Genomic DNA, 19,954 nt, shown 5'->3' with positions numbered 1-19,954 from the left:
AAGTTTCTTAAACTTGATAGCTGAAGGAAAGTTAAAGAGGTCACTTAGGGGGAAATTGTTTAATCATGAAAAGTGACCCTCTTGAACTTCAGCTACCGCAGTCTACAAGCTACCGCAGTCAAGCTCCCTCATCAGCAACCGCATCCGAAGTCATCTAGTCAACCGCAGTCATTATTACTTTACTTAGTTTATTTGTCTTTCTGTAATACTCTCTATTGTCCAGTATGCCTTGCATGGCTACTTTTAGAGAATGAATCTAATGTAACTCCCTGAGTCTCTATAAATAGAGCTCATTCTCACTGTTTCTAGATCTAACGATCTGAATACACATCTCTGAAGTTATCTTTTCTATCTCTCTATCTACGCATCACTTCTTACTCTCAAATCTTACTAGAATATAACTGATTACAATCTCTCTTCGGAGCAAGTCTCTTGTGACTTAATCACTAAGTTTGATCTCACTTATTAACTTGGCTTGAATGCATTCCTCGTTATGAATCAACTTATGTGTATACTTGATATAACAATTGTTGTCATTTCCATTTCTTTACTTTTCCGCAACTAACTCTCTAACCATCTAACTCTAACTTATTAATATTATTGTTGAGCTTTTAGATCCTTCGAGATTAACTATTCCGCAATATACTTGTTCTAACGTTTGTTCAAGTGTGTCTCAAAGTTTTTCTCTCAACACAGATCTCAAAAGTTTTCTGGATGATTAGTTTCGCATAAAAGATTTGAGACAAATCCATTTTTTTTCTTGTATTGGAGTTTAATCATGTTCCTAATGGAATGATCGTTCATCAGCAAAAATATATCAAGGAATTACTGGACATGTATTCTATGACCGATTGCAATGTTGTATCCACTCCTCTTCCTCACAAGATTCCTCTATTACTAGATATGGAAAATCCTTTAGATGATCCCACAATGTATAGACAATTAATTAGAAAGCTGAATTTTTTAATTCATACAAGGCCTGATCTGTCTTACTCGGTACAATGCCTAAGCCAATTCAATCGAACACCATCTCAAGCACATTATGAAGTTGCTTTACATGTACTTCAATATCTCAAAGGAACATTACAACAAGGATTGTTTTTTCAACAAAATGTCAATTATAACCTTGAGGCATATTGTGATTCTGATTGGGCTGCATGCCTAATCACAAGGCGATCTGTCAGTGGATACTTTATCATGTTTGGAAATAGTCCTATTGCATGGAAATCAAAGAAGCGGATTACCATTTCTTTATCCTCAGCAGATGTTGAATTTCAGTCTATGAGAAGATTTGTTGCTAAATTGGCTTGGTTAAGTCGACTTTTCCATGAAATTCAAGTACAAAATATTACCCCGATACCCCTCAAATGTGATAATCAAACAACTATATATAGCTCTAATCTAGTTTTTCACGAGAGAACAAAACATATTGACATCGATTGTCATTTTGTTAGAGAAAAACTTAAAAGTGTCCTTATATCTTTATCACATGTTTCAACAAATCAGGAGTTAGTAGTAGTATTCAATGTTGTCAGAAGCATTAAGAACAAGAGGATATCATCACTCACCTAATGGTTACTCTTTGTTTCTTAAAACCATATCCACCAGCTTGAAGGGGGGTGTTATCATTCAGTATTCATTGCTCTGTGTACTCTTTGTTAGAGAATTTGTTAGTTTCAGTTATTTAGTTATTCATTACAAGTTTGTTTAAGTTCTTGTATATATGTAATGAATATCTCATTCAGACGAATTAATGAAAATATTCTCTCTCAAAACACATTTCTCTTTCTAGATCTCAAATCTAATAATTATTGTGTTTCCTACTTAATTAACTTCATGTCACTTTCCATCTAAATTAGTAATGGTTTGTAATTTTAGCTTTTGTAATTAGGACTCTCCCTCCCTTTCAACATCAAAAGTGCCAAAAGATATTTATTCAACAATCAACATTTCCTGTTCGCCCCTTAGGTTAATTATTCCATCCATGTTATATACAATTGATCAAAATTCTTTATATTACAACAGAAATTGGGATCATCAACGACATTGAGTTATTAAATGGACATTATGAAAGATACCAAAATTGTCTATACCTAATAAACCTACATCATTCGATTTACGGGGAGGATCATGGAGTGCAACCAGTGCTGCAACTAGACCAGCATTGCTCGAAATGGTAGGTTCAGTGAACCATGGTTTATGCCTGTCGTCTAAAAACATATCATTTTGATCGGGTCCTCCAACCATAGCTCCTAAAAGTTCATTAGGATTTGGTTCTTCTGAGTTCAACCACGTAGTCCCTTGGGCACAAGAATGCCACTGATTATCCCATGGGATTGATGCAGCCCTATGGTGGACATGCTGCGGGTAGTTGTTTCCAAATCCCACCATGTAGCTCATTCCCATCGGATTGTCTCCAAGTATGTAATTAACCTAAAACAAGATCATACACACACACAAAAATAAGAAGTAAATAAAGATCACTGATTATTAACGAAGATTCGTTGATACTATATGAGCAACAAACATCATTAAGATTCTTTTCTTCAACAAGTTGAAGTACATTGATTGCTTTAACTACTTGCCTGAGATATAGAGAAATCCCGCAGCTGTTGAAGGGAAAATTCAGCACCATCAATGCAACCACTACCAGATCTATGCAGAAGATCAAGATAGTCGCTATACAGTTTGCTAAGAAAGGAACTCGTGGCGGCATACTCAAGTGATCCATAGTCATTCGGCTTTAAGAATATCAATCCACCTATTTGTATTACAACAAAATGGTAAGAGCAATCACACATTTTGAGCTTCATCCATATATATGGATATAACATAGATCATATGTTATACGTACCTTGTGTTTTATGTGTAGTAGGAGACAAATACGAACACATGAGCGAGTCAACATTGTTAGTTGATAATATGAAGGATTCTTCATATGGGTATCCAAGATCAAAGAAGAATCTGAGTCTTGTTAACAAAACCTGTAGACAAAAGGTAAAAACCAGTACTTATAAAGCACGGAAGACCAATGATCAATCTACAAGCATAAGATAAGATAGGAATAGGATTACTAACATACCTCAATTGCAGTGAGCTTGTTATTCCAATAGAAAATGCCTTTATCGACCGATAGTTCTTCATTTTGGGCTGAAACAAGATGTTCTGTAGCGTATCTAAGATAACTCGTATTTCCAGTAGCGAAAAACAACCAAGTCCCTCCCCATACTAACTCATCCATGTATCCTGTTGAGTTATAAAACCCTCTTGCTTCTCCCCCACAATCATCTTTCATCGTATAAGTACCTTGAATAAACCCCCGGCCGGGCTCTTCCTCTACGTTTGCCACCACACTGAATAACTCCGTCGCCGTTTTGGTTAAACTGATTGAATATTTTTGGTCTTCCTTGAACACTAATGATGCTGCTGAAAGTGCTGCAATAATTTCTCCGGCCAAATCGGAAGCCGAATCATCACAACTAAAAACCGGCCTCGAATATCTCATATCCTCCGGTCGTTGCCAACAATTGAGATCGTTTTCAGGCGACGTGCTGTTCGATGTGCTCCCGACCTTACAAGAAAAAATCATCACGCTTACATTAATTATCAACTTTTCGAGTAGCATAAGTCATGTTGCAGACTGCAATCAATCGTTTTGAGGGTACCTGTGAAAACAGAGTACTTGAACCAGTAGAGGTTTGATTTGCGGGGATGAAAAGTTTGAGCAAATAGTCACTCCCCCATTTGATTATGTTCTTGATGTGATCGAGTTCACCGATATCTTCATATTTCTGATGATATTCAATCACAGACCAACTCAACAGAGTGATCGTATAAGCCGTTGGAAAGCTAAATTTGATGTTGTTCCCAGAGTCGTAAAATCCACCAACAAGACTTGAATTCCCATCTTCCGATCCAGAATCACCTCGAAACTTCACCATATTAATGTCTTTGGGCAATACCCCAGCTGCCAAAACAAAAACCCAACAAATTAAAGTAAGAAAAAGGTCACATAGCAATCATTACATAGAGAATAATTTCGTATACATTTCTGAGCATCGAAGAAAAGCAATGCGTTTTGAAGCGCTAGTGTTAGGTCTTTTGGGGCGGCATGTTGATTTTTGTTGTGTAGCAGGAAATGCAGCAACAAAGATACAAGTAGGATGAGGAAAACGATGGCTCCGGCGGCGTAAACAAAACGTTTGAAGTGGGTTTTATTGGTGATGGTTAGTTTGAAATCGACGGATTTGGAATATCGTGAAGGTAGTGATCCGTAGGTAGAAGGGTCTCGAGCATGAGGAAACAGGTTGAAGTCGACTTCTATGGAATTCCATCGGCTGGACGACGGGAGAAGGCGGCCAGCTTGAGAGATGGAGTGGACGTAAAGCTGTTCGCTGTTTTCAGTGTCGGTGTCCATCGGAGATCCAATGTAGAAGGAGGAGGAGGAGGAGGAAAGTTCAGGTTCAGACATGGTGTTTTATGAGCAAAAGAAGAAATATGCTTTCGGTGATGCTTTGAATTCTTCGTCAACAATCGGCATTGGAAATTGCTCTCGTATTACTGAGAACTTTTGTTCTATCGGTTGATCCAATTTTTTTAGAAAAAATTTATTGGTCATAAATGTAAAACTCATTTCCGTCGATAAAACCAAATAACTGTTTGGATCATATTAGATGTTTAAAAATATTAATAAGGGTAAGGGGTATGGTTACCACCAGCCTACTCAAAAAGTCACGCCACATCACCTCCACTACTAACCCACTAACCCTTGGAAATGGTTACCACTCAACATCATTTTTATTTTTCTTTTTTATATTTTTTTGACAATATTAGCTTAAAGAAAAGAAAGAAAAAGAAACGGTCAAAAAAATGGTCCACCAATCGCATTCGTCGTCTTCCTCCGTAGCCAGCTTCACGTCACAAGACACCTACCCCCCATTGGGGCGGTGTTCACGCGTGGCTAGGGCTGCCACGTAGGCAGCACGCGTAGCCTTCCTGGCTTGATACCGGATAGCCTAAGAACTCATTATCTGCTAATCTTTCCTTCAGTTTTTTGGCTCGAGGGATTTTCGGAAACCAGATTTGATTCGGTTCGATCTAGTTTAAAATCAAAAATAAACTGGTGTTTATAATAAAAAATTTAGATTTAAATGAACAATAACGTTATTTTAAGATTATGTTTAAAAAAAAATTTAAGACAAACCTATATGTATCTCGTTCATATTTGATTTTGTTTTTTGCTTAATTGATTCATATGTTTGGTTTGGTTTGGTACTTTCATCCCTATCCATAAATATAATAGCACTTTTTGTTGGGTGCATGACATACGTATGAATGACTTGTTTGGTCATGCATTGTGAACGGGTTTTTTTAACGTTAAAAAACTAGCAGCTTCAGATATTTTGCTTTAAAACGTATTCGGAGAAACGATTAGTGGTGAAATTTATAAACAAATTTAAAAAAAATGGAGGAGGCACAAGAACTTTTTTTTTTTTTTTTTTGAGTTCTTATTAATATTTTTTTAAACACCTATGGATTATAGAGGAGCAACCAAACAACCGAACATGTTAGCCATTTGTGACGTAAGTCATTGATCATTTAAAAGAACGTATAATCGCATTTCCTAGTTGGTAAAATTAAGTTCGTAACCTAAATGTTAATTCACTTCATTTGCATATATGTGTGGTTTACATGATTTTAAAAAACAAGTCATATCAAAGATGTCAAATATAATGATTCTTAGACTAAACGGAGTGGCACTCGTCAAGCCACTCGCTTTACTCGCCAAAAATGTAGAACACCACCCCCTAGCTCTCGCTAGGGGGCTCGCCAAATAAAACACGCCAAGCACAAAGCGAGAAGAAAGAGAGAGCACTATGAGGTTTTGATTGGCTGAAATGAATTGTTTAGGATTGCATGTTGAAACTTTAACGTATTTAATTCTTGATTCCATCCAAATTAATTTATGCATTAATATCTCAACAACAATTTATCCATCCAAATTAATATCTCAACAATTTATGATTTAATTACAAAAAAAAATAATGTTTTTAATTATATATATATATATATATATATATATATATATATATATATATATATATATATATATTCAACTACCATTCAACTAATATTTTATATAATATTAGATAAAAAAATATTTGTTTATTAAAATATAGTAATTAAATTAAATTAGAAAAAAGAAAATAAAAAATGGAGTGCTATGAGTGTTACCACTCCTTACAAAATGTTAAGTTTAGGTGAAAAGAAGAAAAATGAAGTGACATTTAAAATGCTGATGTAGCAAGGTGCTAAGGGTGTTACCACTCCCCTTAGCCTTAATGTTTGTGGATTTATTGTCAAGAGAATGGGTCGCAACTGTGCAGCTAGCAATGGCTAATTATCCGGAAAATATAATGATAAATAACATCGTTTTTAGATGATTAAAAAAATAAATTCTTAATTATAACTAGATTGTTAGAAAATGCTTTTCTTACAACTTTTTCATTTTCCGAAATATATTTTTTTCTTTTTTACTTTCTCATCTACTTCCTTACCATATTCTTGCAAAAAATTTGATTTTAATTAAAAAAAAATAGGTTTTTTTGTTATATTTTAGTGGAAACCAAACTTTTTTTCTTGAAATTTCGGAATTATTCATCGTATTTCAGACATGTTGGAAATTCTGGAGTTTTTTTTTTCAAACTCCGAAATTTCAGTCTGGAATCCAAAATGTCATTCCGATATGTATTTCTTTTATCAAAAAAGTTTTTTTTTTTTTTTTGAAATGCCCCATTAGTTATTTAAAAATAACAAAAAAAAAAGAGTGACGTTATTTTCTTTAAAATGTACATCACATTATGGCTAGTTTAATTAGCATCCCTACAACATATGTATAATTTAGGGATGTTAATTAGGGCTGTCAAAATTGTATCACGGAAAATCAACCAACATGCTACCAACTGAACCAAGAAAGTTGGTAGCCAATATATTTGGTAGCCAACATGTTTGGTTGGTAGTACCGTACCAATTGAACAATCTTGGCACGGTAATTGTATAAAAGTTTGAATATCATGGTAATACCATACCAACCTATATATATATATATATATATATATATATATATATATATATATATATATATATATATATATAGGTTGGTATGGTATTACCATGATATTCAAACTTTTATACAATTACCGTACCAAGATTGTTCAATTGGTACGGTACTACCAACCAAACATGTTGGCTACCAAATATATTGGCTACCAACTTTTTTGGTTCAGTTGGTAGCATGTTGGTTGGTTTTCCGTGATACAATTTTGACAGCCCTAATTAACACCCCTAAATTATACATATGTTGTAGGGATGCTAATTAAACTAGCCTTAATGTGATGTACATTTTAATAAGGAAAAACAGAACCAAACACACATAAACGAGTATGTGCTTCAAGAATTAAAGACCAACTTTACAATTATAATGGGAAATAAGCGTATATACACACATGTACCACATAATCCAATATTTTAACTATTATAAACACTCATGTGATAAAAAATAAAGTGAAAATACGAGGAGTCAATCATGATATAACAACATATCAAGTAGGAATTTGATTATTCAGCGTGTAGAGGCCAACTATACAACATAAATGCAACATTTAGCAGTGTAAATCTCTCACATGCCTTGTAAGTGTCATCAATCTTTATAACAACATATCAACTGTTATATCAATATTATAAGTAGGGTTTAAAGATACATGAAAGATAGAAATCTGACTAATCTGCAATAAGAAATGAGGCAATAAACAAGAAGAAAATTCAACTTCTTTCTTTTCCTAATGTAGATGATCATTCTCAGATTTCTATCTTTCATGTATCTTTAATAATAGCAGTAGAAATAAACAGGGAAAGCATATAGTACATGGAAATACCAAATTTGGATTTGATTTATTCCCAATAGAAATCAAGAGACTAACTTTTGGATCTTTTATTCGATACATCTGCTGAAGAAAGCATGTAGTTAGTGAATAATGATTCAACTATTCTTTTGTTCTTGACAAAAAGGAATCATATGGGGTTTGAATCAATTCAAAACACATTTGCTAGCTAAGCACATCAATCATCAACACATGATAAACTTATTGATTATGATGATATCTTTGCAACGGATTAATCTCTTTAATCGCTGATAAAATGTTGGATAATGAATATTATTCTTGGTTTCATACCCTAATTCATCCCCAAGGTCAAGGTCCAATATTCACATGTGAAAACATTTTGATTGAGTACCCTTTGTTGCATGAAATAGCTATTAGTTTCTTTATCATAAGTTGTACTTGGGAGCCCAATTCATTTGATTCGGAAGCCATTGATTGAATTTATCACTGATATCTTATAAAAATTCAGAGTCATTTAAGAGAGGCATTTCATCAAACACGTAATATATGCATTCCAATAAGCAACAATTATTACAACCTAAAGCTACCACCTGCAGCCACCAAGAAATTGTCTAAGGGCGTGTTTGGCAAAAGTAGTTGTTAGCTGTTAGCGGGTAGCGGTTAGCTGTTAGCGGGTAGCGTGTAGCGGCCTAGCGGGTAGCTGGTAGCGGAAAACTGTAATTTTTATTTGTTATATGAATGTTTGGCAAAAATAGCTGCAAGCTTTTGAAATATATGAAATTACATAAAAGGCCAATTGATTAAAAATAAATAAATAAATAAATATATTTTTAAGGGTAATTATAGAAATTGATTTCAAAAGCTCAGTAGCGTTTTGGTAAACGCTACATGAAGTAGCTTTTAGAATTGAAGTGTTTTGTTTAAACTAAAAGCTAAACGCTCGTACCGCCAAACGAAGCTTTTTGTTTAAACTAGAGCGTTTTGTCAAAAGCTAAAAGCTAGAAGATCTCAAACGCTTCCAAAAGCTTCGTGTCAAACACGCCCTAAGTAATTAAAATAGAACGTAAACGTTACTTACTTGAAAAAATTAGCATAACAAAAATGATGTTGCTCTTATTACATAATCTGAATTTTTAAAAACAAACCGTGTTCTATTCGAGTTACCCATACCAAATTACCGGTTTGTTCCTCAACCTTCCTCCCAAACCCACTCTGGCACTCTGCAACGATGATCACATGCAAGGAAGATAATGATCGAGAATAACAAAAAACAACAAAAGGCCTAATTAATCAAATCCCAAAACCAACACCATTCGGTGGTGAAGTCAGAAATCTAATGCAATAAAGGAAATACAGAAGCAATGGAGGAGACGATCTATTACCTTGAATTTAGGGGGCAAAACAGAAAACGGTTTAATTGAAATCAAACATTTGGAGCCTTCTTGGCATTCTGTACAGATGGATGGAAAACGTTATAAGAAAATTAATACAAAATGAAATCAATTTAAGAAAAAAAATTGGTTGAAAGAAAGTCGTTACCTTTGTACTCTTGAAAGCCAAGAACCAAAAACCACAAATAATGAGATGACAAGGACAAAAGGATGGAGAAGGCAATAACGCTGAATGGGAAAGAGAAAAAGACGTGTGACAAAAGGCCTCGTGGTTTCTCTGTTTCTCTTACCTGAAATCGCTTGAGAAAAAGGGTAGGACATCGCTGGAAGTAAACGAGGGAGTGGACATGTAGGAGCTCGGCTGCCATGGCAATCACCGCCCCGTGACTGCGGTATGGATGCCGAACTCGGCGCCCTTTGCCTCGCTCTCTCTCTCTCTCTCTCTCTCTCTCTCTCTCTCTCTCTCTCTTCTTTACTCCTAATTTGACCGTTTGATTTCAATTTTTTTCATTTCTTTTTAATTTATTGTCCCTTATAAATACCAACACATCTCTTTCGTTCTTACCACATCAAAAACATCTAAACACTCTCATTATTCCCATCTTTTTATATACAAAATGTCTTCAAGTAACTCACCAGACAACATCAATTCTTCCAACGCACCCACTAGCAGTACAGGAGGAGTTCAAAAAGACCTAAAACATCCGACTCCAACCACACAACATCTTCGGATGCTCCTTTCGGAGTGGATGTCAAGCCGATGGGAATTGATAAAGCCAAAATAAAGAGAAAAGCTACATCATCAAGTTCGTCGGATGCCATCCCTTTTGATAAAAATGAAATACAATATTTAAGGTTGGAGTTAGCCGCCTTAAATACGAGTTTTAAAAAGCTTACAGAGTTCGTACAAGAAAGTAAACGTGCAAAGGAAAAATACAACGATATGAAATTGTTAATGCAAAACACGAGTCACCTATCAGGAAAGGATCTCGAAACGGCTTGGGCGGTAAAAACCGCAATTAAAGAAAAATATAAATTGTAATTTTTAATCTTACTTATTTATTGTTATGTTTTAAAATGTTTTAATTTCTTGTTATGTAATTCTGAATTTTAATTAATTAAATTTTAAGTTTTTAAGCTAAAAGAAACTGAAAACACCTATCTTGAGGTTAAAGTGAATTTGTAGAGAACACCTATCTTGAGGTTAAAGTGAATTTGTATCTATTGTATCATCGACGCACATTTCTTCAACAAAGTGAAAACTTATTCCCTGCATAAAATGAAATCTTTATACCAATGACTCTTATAATTAACAATAACATTGTACTTTCTTTCACATTAATAATTGGATTTAGAGAGGTTACAACAAAATATACATACTTTCATCCTTCGGATCTTTTTCACACGGTCATCAAAATGGGTATTAGGTAGTTGGATATATATATATATATATATATATATATATATATATATATATATATATATATATATATATATATATATATATATATATATATATTACAATTGCATTATATATGTATACTATTTGAATGTAGATTATCAATTTAATATGAAGATTAATAGATTAATAACGATTTTTAGGTTTCATTTTTTTTCATACTACATAAGTGTCGTCAACTATAAATTTACATCATTAAAAATTGTTTTCAGTAAGTCAGTAACTATCTTATAACAAGATATATAATAGTTTTATAAAAAACAAAACAAAAAATGAGAGATTTTGGTTAAAGGGATACAATGTAAAATCGGTTGTAAACTTGTAATAGATCAAATGCACTCACCTCCAACGTGGCCCGTTAAGCCCAGTTGTTTATAGCAAATCAAAAAGAACCGTCTTAAGTTATTAAAAAGACAAAACTGGACTATTGGTTGTGTAAATTGCCATTTTTAGAAAAATTGAACTTCAAATGAACATACCTACCCAAATTAAAACACAAAAAGAACATTATATTTATATATGGCCAAGCTTCCAAAAAAATGAAATTTTAGGGTTTCGGTGAACGCTTAAAGTCCATTTTCACATGTTAAAGAAATTCATTCATTTGAAATAGTTGTATTGTCAAATATTATATACGGAATTAGGTGGCATTAGGTGACATTATGAAGGCCACATCTGTAGAAAGAATCCATTGCAGTTTTCTAGCAAAATCTAAAAGTTTTCCTTAATAGAATTTCAAAGGCTAGTGATTTGTACACAACAATTTTTAGTCGTACACAACAATTTATGTATGGCTAAAAAATGTTGTGTACGGATCATTACCCAATTTCAAAGCTTCTTCTAATCATTAAAATATTTGGATTCTTTCATCTCAAGACACCAAAATATTTTCTCTTTAATTCATCTCCCCTACAAATCATCTTGCTTTAATTCTCATATCCTCGCGCGATGAGCTTCCCCTTTTGCAATTAGAAATAAATGCGAGTGAAGACGATGTTAAAAATGGTAGATTAAGTTTTCATGTGGGATTTCCAAGGGGATTTAGGTTAAATCGGAAATCCATGAAGTAAGGTGAGGAATGAAAGAGGCTCCCATACACATCACCATATTCCGATTCCAGTCATTTAGATCGATGGATGTTTCTGAAGAGAATCGTCAGAGTATTTCACGAACTTCTACATCTCACCGTTGAAAAGAAGATCGATCGTCGGAATGTTAGCAGTCTCCAAATCCAATGAATCTTCCTTAGAAATTCATGAAGGTTTTCCAGCATTATCCTGGGATTTTCTACATCTCAAAAAAGAACAACACAGTGACGGATGTTCTGTAGGAATTAATATATTCTTATTAATAACACAAATCAAATATGCAAGGGTATATGTTATTCACATATAAATCACATATATAAACTATATCCACATATGAATAGACCGTGTGATATTCACATGTAAATAAACATTAACATGTGAATATGTCATATAAACTAAATATATGATGTAATTTTCATATGTGAATATACAATACAAACAAAATATATTTTTTAATATTTATATATGAGTATACCTTTACAGATTAGCCAATATATGTTAGTTAATTGCATAGAACAAAGATGTAAGTTTATGTGTTATTTACATATGAATAAAATATAAAAATACAAACAGAAGTTTATGGAACGTTTCATCAAACGATTGCATTGAAGTGAACATAAGTTAACTTATATAACTAAAGTAAAATATTCACTAGTTTACAAAATATAAGAAAACATCGTCGTCGTCATCATATTGCAATTTCTAATCTAATGTGAATATGTGAATCACATATAACAATGCAAGATTATATGTTATTTATATGTGAACAACATAAAAAAATAATACAAACATAACTCTATTGAGTATTTCATCAAACACTTCGAATGCACACTCGTTAACTGATATAGTTATTGTAAAATCTTTATACAAAATACAAAATATGAACAATTTATGTAGAAATAGAAGATTAATAATTGAAAATCTCGAAAATTCTAAATTTTTTTTTGATGAAAAACAATATTGTGATCAAATAAAATAACTTTGAGGGCCAACTTGTTAGCTTTAACAATATTCTGTTTTTTCTTGCCATCTTCTCGTAATGTTGGGGGTCTAAATGATAATTCCTCTACAAATGAAGTAAACCCATGCCAATCTTCCCGTATTTCAAACTCAAGAACAGAGAATTATGATCTGAACTTCTGAATTGCATCCATCTGTTGCATTTGCTCTCTCGGATTCCAAAACCTGGACTATTATCTTCTGATAGGTAAATTCAGATCTCAATTTTTGAAATCTCCATCCATAATTGACTGCAACTTCTTCTTTTCGGGAGATCACCGTGGGCTGAATTTCTCGTGATGCCCAGTTAATTGGGGTCTGTTAGAATGTCCCTTGGGATCTGAAAATTCTAACTTTCTTCACTCAGATCTCCATTCTGGTTTCGTTACCGATGCATGTTCTTGATTTCGTTCTTTAATTTTTTTAACTAGTCGTATGCATCGAGATCCCAATTTGTGAACCTAATTTTATATTATCAGTCGTCGTCTAGGTATGCTTTGATTGACTTCGATAATGATAAATTATCAATTTGCCTCAGATAGTCCGAAGTCCTTTAATGCGTACCCTAGAGGTGATTTTGATTTAGAGTCGAGCACAGTTAGAAAAGCAAGAAAGCCCAAACATTCCTCATTTCATCCTATTATAATGATTAAATCTTTCGGAAATCGAATTATGTACTACTACAAGTTACACCCTGTGATGGTATTGTTGATTTTCCTGTCATTTGGAGTCACCACTCTCATAGTTCTTTCACTCTATACTAGCCATTTTCAGACGATGAGTAATTATAGGAAGTTTGACACTAGTCTGGATAATGCATATCCATTTCCAAAGCTTCGTAATCTTGTGATGGTTGCTGGGCATTCTATATATACAAGTAGTAGTTGTGAGAAAATTGATAAGGAGGATTCTTGGTTTTTGGAATCATATCAGAAGAATCCAGGACAAGCTTCTACTTTTGTTGCACATATAAAGGAAGGAATTGAGATTGCAGCCAAAGATGATGATGCTTTGTTGCTGTTTAGTGGTGGAGAGACTCGTAAAGATGCAGGACCACGAAGTGAAGCACAAAGTTATTGGATAGTTGCTGACTCAAAAGGATGGTTTGGTGAGTTTTTATATATATATTTTTTCTTTTTATTGCATTATCTATTACTTATATGTAGATGAAAAGTAAATTTAATTTTGAAGATATACTCTCTTAAAACTTATATGGCAGTGAAAGGTGACCACTATCTAGTTTAGTGTTTGTTATTTTCATCAAATTTTGATAGTATCTTGTTAGTTGTGAGCAACTGAGCATACAATGCAGTAGCAACAGTAGTTTATTGATCTTTATCTAAGGGGTGTGTTTGGATGTACGTATTCAAACTGATTATTGTGACTTGAATAATTAGAATAATTTAGAATCAATCGAATAAAGCTAGGGATATATAGGTAATCTTATGTTTATCAATATGATCAGTAAAGAGTTTTATTACTGTAACTTCTTACATGCTTCTCCATTGATTAGTTTTTGCCCTAAATAATCAAAAAGTTAGGATCAAAATCATTTTTACTGGAGCAATGTGCACTTGAGAATGAATTATTACCAATTACTTTTTCTTGATATGTAGAAACTGAAACTGCTTACATCTGAACATCTTTCCCAGTGATTGTACTTGTACTTATGGTAGAATTATTGATACAAATACAGGCAACCGGGAGAAGGTAAGATGGAAAGCACTCACAGAAGAACACGCAAGAGACAGCTTTGAGAATCTTCTCTTCAGTGTATGCCGATTCCGTGAACTTACCGGATCTTATCCACAAAACATCACTGTATGTTCCTTTCTCATTCTTTTTGACTTAATGGAGGGCTTAATGGGGACATGACTTAATCTCTATATCTATGTAAATGTAGGTTGTGGGATATGATTTTAAGAAAGAAAGATTTGTTAATTTACACAGATCTGCAATTGGGTTCCCAGAGGCAAGATTCTTCTATATGGGCACTCCAGCAGCAACAACATCAAAAGAAGCAGCATTAAAAGGGGAGGCATTAGTCAGGACACAATTCCAAAATGACCCTTACTCATGTTTGGGCTCACTACGCCGCAAAAAGATCGGGCGGGACCCGTTTCACCGGTCAATACCTTACCCGAATGGCTGCCCGGAAATTGAAGGCCTGTTCAGATACTGTGGAGGTGCATTCTATCCGGGTTCTGTTCCTTGGGCTTGAGAAAATTGATTATATACATATTTGCCTTTTTTTGTTTCATATTATTTTAGGATTGTATGATTTTGAAGCGATACGAAATAGATGCATTTGATATATAATATATATTATATATAGATATTGACAAAACTTAGTCAGCGTGATCATTAGTTAACTGCGTAAATTGATAAAATGTAAAATTTTCATTATTGTTTATGAACATGAAATACTCGGAAGATTTCAAACATGCAAGCTGGAATTACAAAGAAATCATAATTTAGTTTATTGGAACTCTAAATTGTCTATTATTTTCGTTTAAGAAAAAGGGCAACTTGAAGACGTCCCCTCGCCCTCACCGGTGTTTGAATCTCCGGCGGCGGTGGCACCACCACCTTTGGTGAGACCTGCAAGAAGCTCTCCTCTGTCGTAGAAGAACTCCACCTTCATCACCTTCAACTCTTCATCCAACTGTAAAACATTTCCAAAATGATTCAACTCAAGAATCCCTAATAAGAGAATCAGATTTCTTTATTTGATTTTGGTATCGTTATTTTAGGTGATGTCTCTTTATAAACAAAAACAAAGGGTAAAATGGTCATTTAGTATGATTCATATAACTTATTTAGTGTTTTTTTTTTTAGAAATAAAATTTGTTTACAAAAGATCCAAATAGATCTTAATATAGAAAGAACAACGTAACACAGAAAGTCTAGGAAAATTAGACTTTCTTCATTAAGTTAACTTTTTTACAAAATTTTTCCTTTCAAAAGCGTATTGGTATTGTTATTTTCTTATAAATATCTAATCAAGATTTAATATGCTTCACCTCCATTGTGGAGACACCAAACATTTCTACAATTTCTCCGGTAGGCGGATGACCTTTGAATGGGCCTTCCATGTAACCCCAATGCCTGAATTTATACGCAATCACTGGTGGACCTGAGTAAACCTGAAGAATCTCCACCGCAAAACCACGAGGAAAGGTGGTGGTGAAGAGCTTGTGAGCCGTATCCACAGTTTCATCGGTAGGATTATACAAACGTAGCTTTTCAGGCAACGAAGTTTGAAGAAACATATTGTATCCTCCGCCTATCTTGGCTACATCTTGCGGTGTCATTGGTTTCCTACCTGGAAACAAATTCGCATGATATTAGCAGTTGTTTATATAAACACAGTTTGAGCTCAAGCTATGTGTTAATCTCTTCATCAAACTACCATTAACAGAAGTTGTTAACTTTGTGACGTCACACGTTTTGAAATCTTTGGGATTCAGTTTGTGGAATATCTCCATTTCCCATGTTTTCACAAGATTCTGAACTTGCTCTTCCAATGAACCTGTGGGCCATATCTAACCATCCAAACAACACAACATCAGTTTAAAGAACTCCAACCTTTTAGTTTATACATTATTGATTTACTTTCATACTTTTCTAATTTAGTTATTTAATTATGGTTCTCGGGTTTTTGGTTTTGAGAACTGATAAAATACAATAAGGAAAGCATATTGTCACCATTTTATCTATCTAGCAAGTTAATTATTATTTTTTAGTGGTTATTATAATAATAATTTAGTGGTTGGATCGATAAAAATAATGATATTGCCCATATATCAATACCGAATAACCAGGAAAATGGTTGTTTACATGGTCGGAAAAACATATTGGTCTAATCATTATAGAAAATAGTTAATGAATAAAATTTTGAAAGAACACTTGTTTTATGTAACAAATATGAGAAGCTATGCAACTTTAACTTTATGTTTATATGATGTTATTATTTTGATGGTATCTCCATAATAAATGAAAATAATTTACCACTTGTCATCCATTTATGCATTATGTCATATATGTTATTTTATGGTAAATTTAAATTAAATTATATATATGTGTCATTTTGTAGGGTTTTTTTTCATTTTATTAAATTAAATATAATACTTAAATGTAATAGATGTAATAATAAATATATATCTAATTCATTAATGCAACTTTTCTTATAATTTCTAAATTTCTAAATTTCTAAATTAAATCTAATTATTTTAGTTGTTTATTAATTTAAATTTAAAAGATAAATAAACACTTCAATTTTAATAATTAATATTTTACTTTTTTTTTCTTATAAATTTAAATTTTCTAAATTGTTAGTTTCTTATCCATTTATTATATTGGTCGTTTAAACAAAGAAGACTAAGTAGGGGTAGAAGGATTTAAAAACCTTTGTTCTTCCTGCTTCAAAGAGCTTGTTGACCACATCAAAGTTAGGGGGAACACCCAACTTCCATGTGGTGTTCTTCTCACCTTTTCCACTCATGAAACATCTGTACTTATCCACATCTGAACCTTTGTATTGATCCATCCTTTTGTGTTTGTTGATTTGTTGATTTGTTGATTGAACAAAATATGATATTGGTTTATATATATAGCAACTGGAAAAGGGGTGTTTGGAGAAAGGTAGTGGTGGCTATGGGGAGTTGGTAAGAGTCCCATATCTACTCTCTTAGAAATGATTTCTTTATTGTTCCCTAAATTATTAATGATTATAGGGGAATAAAAACAAATATACTATTATTACTAATTTTATCTTTAAATCTGTCATCAAGTTTATTATAGATTTAAATAGAAGAGAGTTGAGTAACAACTGATTAGAGTTAATTTGATAAATGGGCAACAAATATATATGTTTTTGTTTACAAATTCCATTAAAAATCTTTAAAATAATGGTATTCTATGAATACAAAGTTCTATTATTTAGTTTTATGATGGTACTTTTTTATTTAAAACAAGCATGTTTTACGATGGATAGTTGTCCATAAATAGTTAGCATATCAAATATGACTGATAAAACTATAGCACTAAATAACGATTCAATTTTTATAAATAAGAAAATACAGAATGTAAGTATTTTAATATCCTTTATAATCATCATTTCTAATAAATGAAGATTTTTTTTTGTCACTTGTCACACTCATTCAATTTGACAAATGTCATTTTGTAGTTAATTTGAATTAATTATTTTTCCACATGTCATTTTATGAGTTTTTCTAGTTTATTAAATTCTATATAATATTTTAATGTAATAATTGCAATAATCTCTCTAATAAATGAATGTTTTTTTTTTGTCACTTGTTACACTCTCATTCAATTTGACAAATATCATTTTATAGTTAATTTGAATTAATTTTTTTCCACATATCATTTTATGAATTTTTCTATTTTATTAAATTCCACATAATATTTTAATGTAATAATTGCAATAAATATAGTAATAATTGGATATCAATTTCATTAATGAACTTACATTTTAATTTCAAATTTCTTAAAATTAAGGCTTATTATTATTTTTATTTATTTAAATTATTTGTTTAAATTTATAATATAAGAAATATTTTCATTATAATAATTCATTATCATAATATTTCATTATTTTTCTTATTTCCTTATAAATTAAAATTTCTTAATGTAAGTATTTTAATATACTTTGATTTAGAGGATTTCTAAACTGTTTAATTTGTTTTCAATTGACTTTCTTTTATCTGTATGTCGGTTTCTGGGAAAATGACTTATAGAGGTAAGCATGTTTCAAAAACATTCAAAAACCACCATGGAAGTTTGGGTTGTTTAAAAATTACCATCCAACCAAGGACTTTGTATAAAAAACACCATCGAAATTTATATTTTGTTCAAATTCCACCCACTACTAACCGACATCTGCAGGTAAAGAAAAATTTATTACCGGTAAAAAATAATTAAGTAAAATAAAAGGTGACATGGAGTTATTACGTTGATTAAGGGAAAGGAACCATGTGCTTAATTGGCTTAAGGGGGGAGTGAAGCCCAGAAGCGACACAAGCTCTCTAGGATTTGATATTGGGTTCGATCGATCAACCCTCCTCTTCTCAAATCGATTTTTACACTCGATCGATTTTCCATTCCTCCCCAGCCGATCGATTTTCCTTTCCTCCTCAGTCGATTAAAGACTTCAAATTGATTTTTACAACCGATCGATTGCCCCTGCAGCCTCAGTGTGACATAATTGCACATGTTGACCAAATTGCTCCTGTTTACCCTGTGCTTTTTTTCTTAAATATTCCCAGATCAATTTGTTTAGTTTAAGATATTAAGATTGAAAGTACCATTTATTGATAGAACCAATTATAACAACCTCCTCTATGACAAAAATACCCTTGTTGAAGCGTTGCACTTATGACAAATTAAACTGGCCATGTATGTTAACTAAAATTAGATAAAGTGATGTGTCATGTGCATACAATTTGGAGAATGGATATAACTTACAGGAAACATGAATTGCAAGTCACTTGTGTATTGAAAAGTTGAGATTTCTTAAATTGTATTAAAGATAATCAAAGTACCAACTTTGTTTATATGGAAGTGATATTTTCCTTTACTATTCTATACAAAACATTTCTTCTATATTTGTAATAATTTTCTTATTACTGGTGGTTTTTTCCTTTGCTTAGCTGGAATATGATAAAAGGGAATTGAATTTGATATATTCTCAAGTTACCCCTGTAGCCTTCTACAACCTCCTCTATTACATAACTGCACCTGTTGACCAAATTGACCATAACCCTTTGCTTTTTTTTTCTTCTAAAATATTCCCAGATTAATCTGTTTAGCTTAAGATTGAGAGTACATTGCTATTCTTGAAATTGGTTGATTAAGCCATTTTGTAGCACTCATAGCACCGGTTCTAGCCTGTTATAACCAAAAACAGAAAAAAAATATTCCTTTTATACCCTTTATACCATTTATGAAAAAGAATGTTGATTCCAAGAGAAAAAAAAAAGACAAGAATACCCTTTTAATATGACATGAACAATTGAGTTTTTCAGCTATTTGTTTCTTAATTTGGTCATATCTAGACTCCACTGAATTTTTTGTACTTTTCACTTATGTAATCTC

General features: G+C 32.5%; 3 protein-coding genes across 3 annotated transcripts; 1 reads left to right on the top strand and 2 right to left on the bottom strand.

The window, feature by feature from the left end:
* Positions 1-1,985: 1,985 nt before the first annotated feature.
* On the bottom strand, positions 1,986-4,575 carry LOC145103891 (endoglucanase 25-like). Its single transcript, XM_079041163.1, has 6 exons — positions 4,048-4,575; positions 3,666-3,967; positions 3,083-3,571; positions 2,855-2,984; positions 2,586-2,761; positions 1,986-2,433 (listed from the first exon to the last, which is right to left on the bottom strand). The coding sequence occupies exons 1-6, from the start codon at positions 4,469-4,471 to the stop codon at positions 2,038-2,040; spliced, it is 1,917 nt and encodes a 638-aa protein (XP_078897289.1). The 5' UTR covers positions 4,472-4,575; the 3' UTR covers positions 1,986-2,037.
* Positions 4,576-12,935: 8,360 nt separating this feature from the next.
* LOC145133339 (uncharacterized protein C57A10.07) lies at positions 12,936-15,185 on the top strand. The gene is made up of 3 exons (XM_079068284.1): positions 12,936-13,946; positions 14,535-14,659; positions 14,742-15,185. The coding sequence occupies exons 1-3, from the start codon at positions 13,352-13,354 to the stop codon at positions 15,057-15,059; spliced, it is 1,038 nt and encodes a 345-aa protein (XP_078924410.1). The 5' UTR covers positions 12,936-13,351; the 3' UTR covers positions 15,060-15,185.
* Positions 15,186-15,219: 34 nt separating this feature from the next.
* On the bottom strand, positions 15,220-17,489 carry LOC145133346 (pathogen-related protein-like). The gene is made up of 4 exons (XM_079068294.1): positions 17,247-17,489; positions 16,251-16,383; positions 15,862-16,163; positions 15,220-15,503 (listed from the first exon to the last, which is right to left on the bottom strand). Exons 1-4 carry the CDS (start codon positions 17,385-17,387, stop codon positions 15,351-15,353), a joined length of 729 nt encoding a protein of 242 aa, XP_078924420.1. The 5' UTR covers positions 17,388-17,489; the 3' UTR covers positions 15,220-15,350.
* Between the last annotated feature and the right edge of the window lie 2,465 nt (positions 17,490-19,954).

Source organism: Lactuca virosa, chromosome 1 (assembly GCF_052849685.1).
Source record: "Lactuca virosa cultivar CGN04683 chromosome 1, Lactuca_virosa_CGN04683_v6, whole genome shotgun sequence".
NCBI classification, from domain to species: Eukaryota; Viridiplantae; Streptophyta; class Magnoliopsida; order Asterales; family Asteraceae; genus Lactuca; species Lactuca virosa.
The sequence above is the reverse complement of the archived record's forward strand: the minus strand, read 5'-3'. Positions and strand labels throughout refer to the sequence as shown.

Excerpts from the sequence above, each read along its gene's own strand:
- LOC145133346 (XM_079068294.1), bottom strand. The coding sequence starts at position 17,387 with ATGGATCAATACAAAGGTTCAGATGTGGATAAGTACAGATGTTTCATG. Across the intron at positions 16,164-16,250 it reads GTTAACAACTTCTGTTAATG|GTAGGAAACCAATGACACCG; the intron begins GTAGTTTGATGA and ends ATTTGTTTCCAG. Across the intron at positions 15,504-15,861 it reads TTGGTGTCTCCACAATGGAG|TTGGATGAAGAGTTGAAGGT; the intron begins GTGAAGCATATT and ends AATGTTTTACAG.
- LOC145103891 (XM_079041163.1), bottom strand. The coding sequence starts at position 4,471 with ATGTCTGAACCTGAACTTTCCTCCTCCTCCTCCTCCTTCTACATTGGA. Across the intron at positions 3,572-3,665 it reads CAAGTACTCTGTTTTCACAG|GTCGGGAGCACATCGAACAG; the intron begins GTACCCTCAAAA and ends TTTTCTTGTAAG. Across the intron at positions 2,985-3,082 it reads ACAAGCTCACTGCAATTGAG|GTTTTGTTAACAAGACTCAG; the intron begins GTATGTTAGTAA and ends TTTTGTCTACAG.
- LOC145133339 (XM_079068284.1), top strand. The coding sequence starts at position 13,352 with ATGATAAATTATCAATTTGCCTCAGATAGTCCGAAGTCCTTTAATGCG. Across the intron at positions 13,947-14,534 it reads TGACTCAAAAGGATGGTTTG|GCAACCGGGAGAAGGTAAGA; the intron begins GTGAGTTTTTAT and ends ATACAAATACAG. Across the intron at positions 14,660-14,741 it reads CTTATCCACAAAACATCACT|GTTGTGGGATATGATTTTAA; the intron begins GTATGTTCCTTT and ends ATGTAAATGTAG.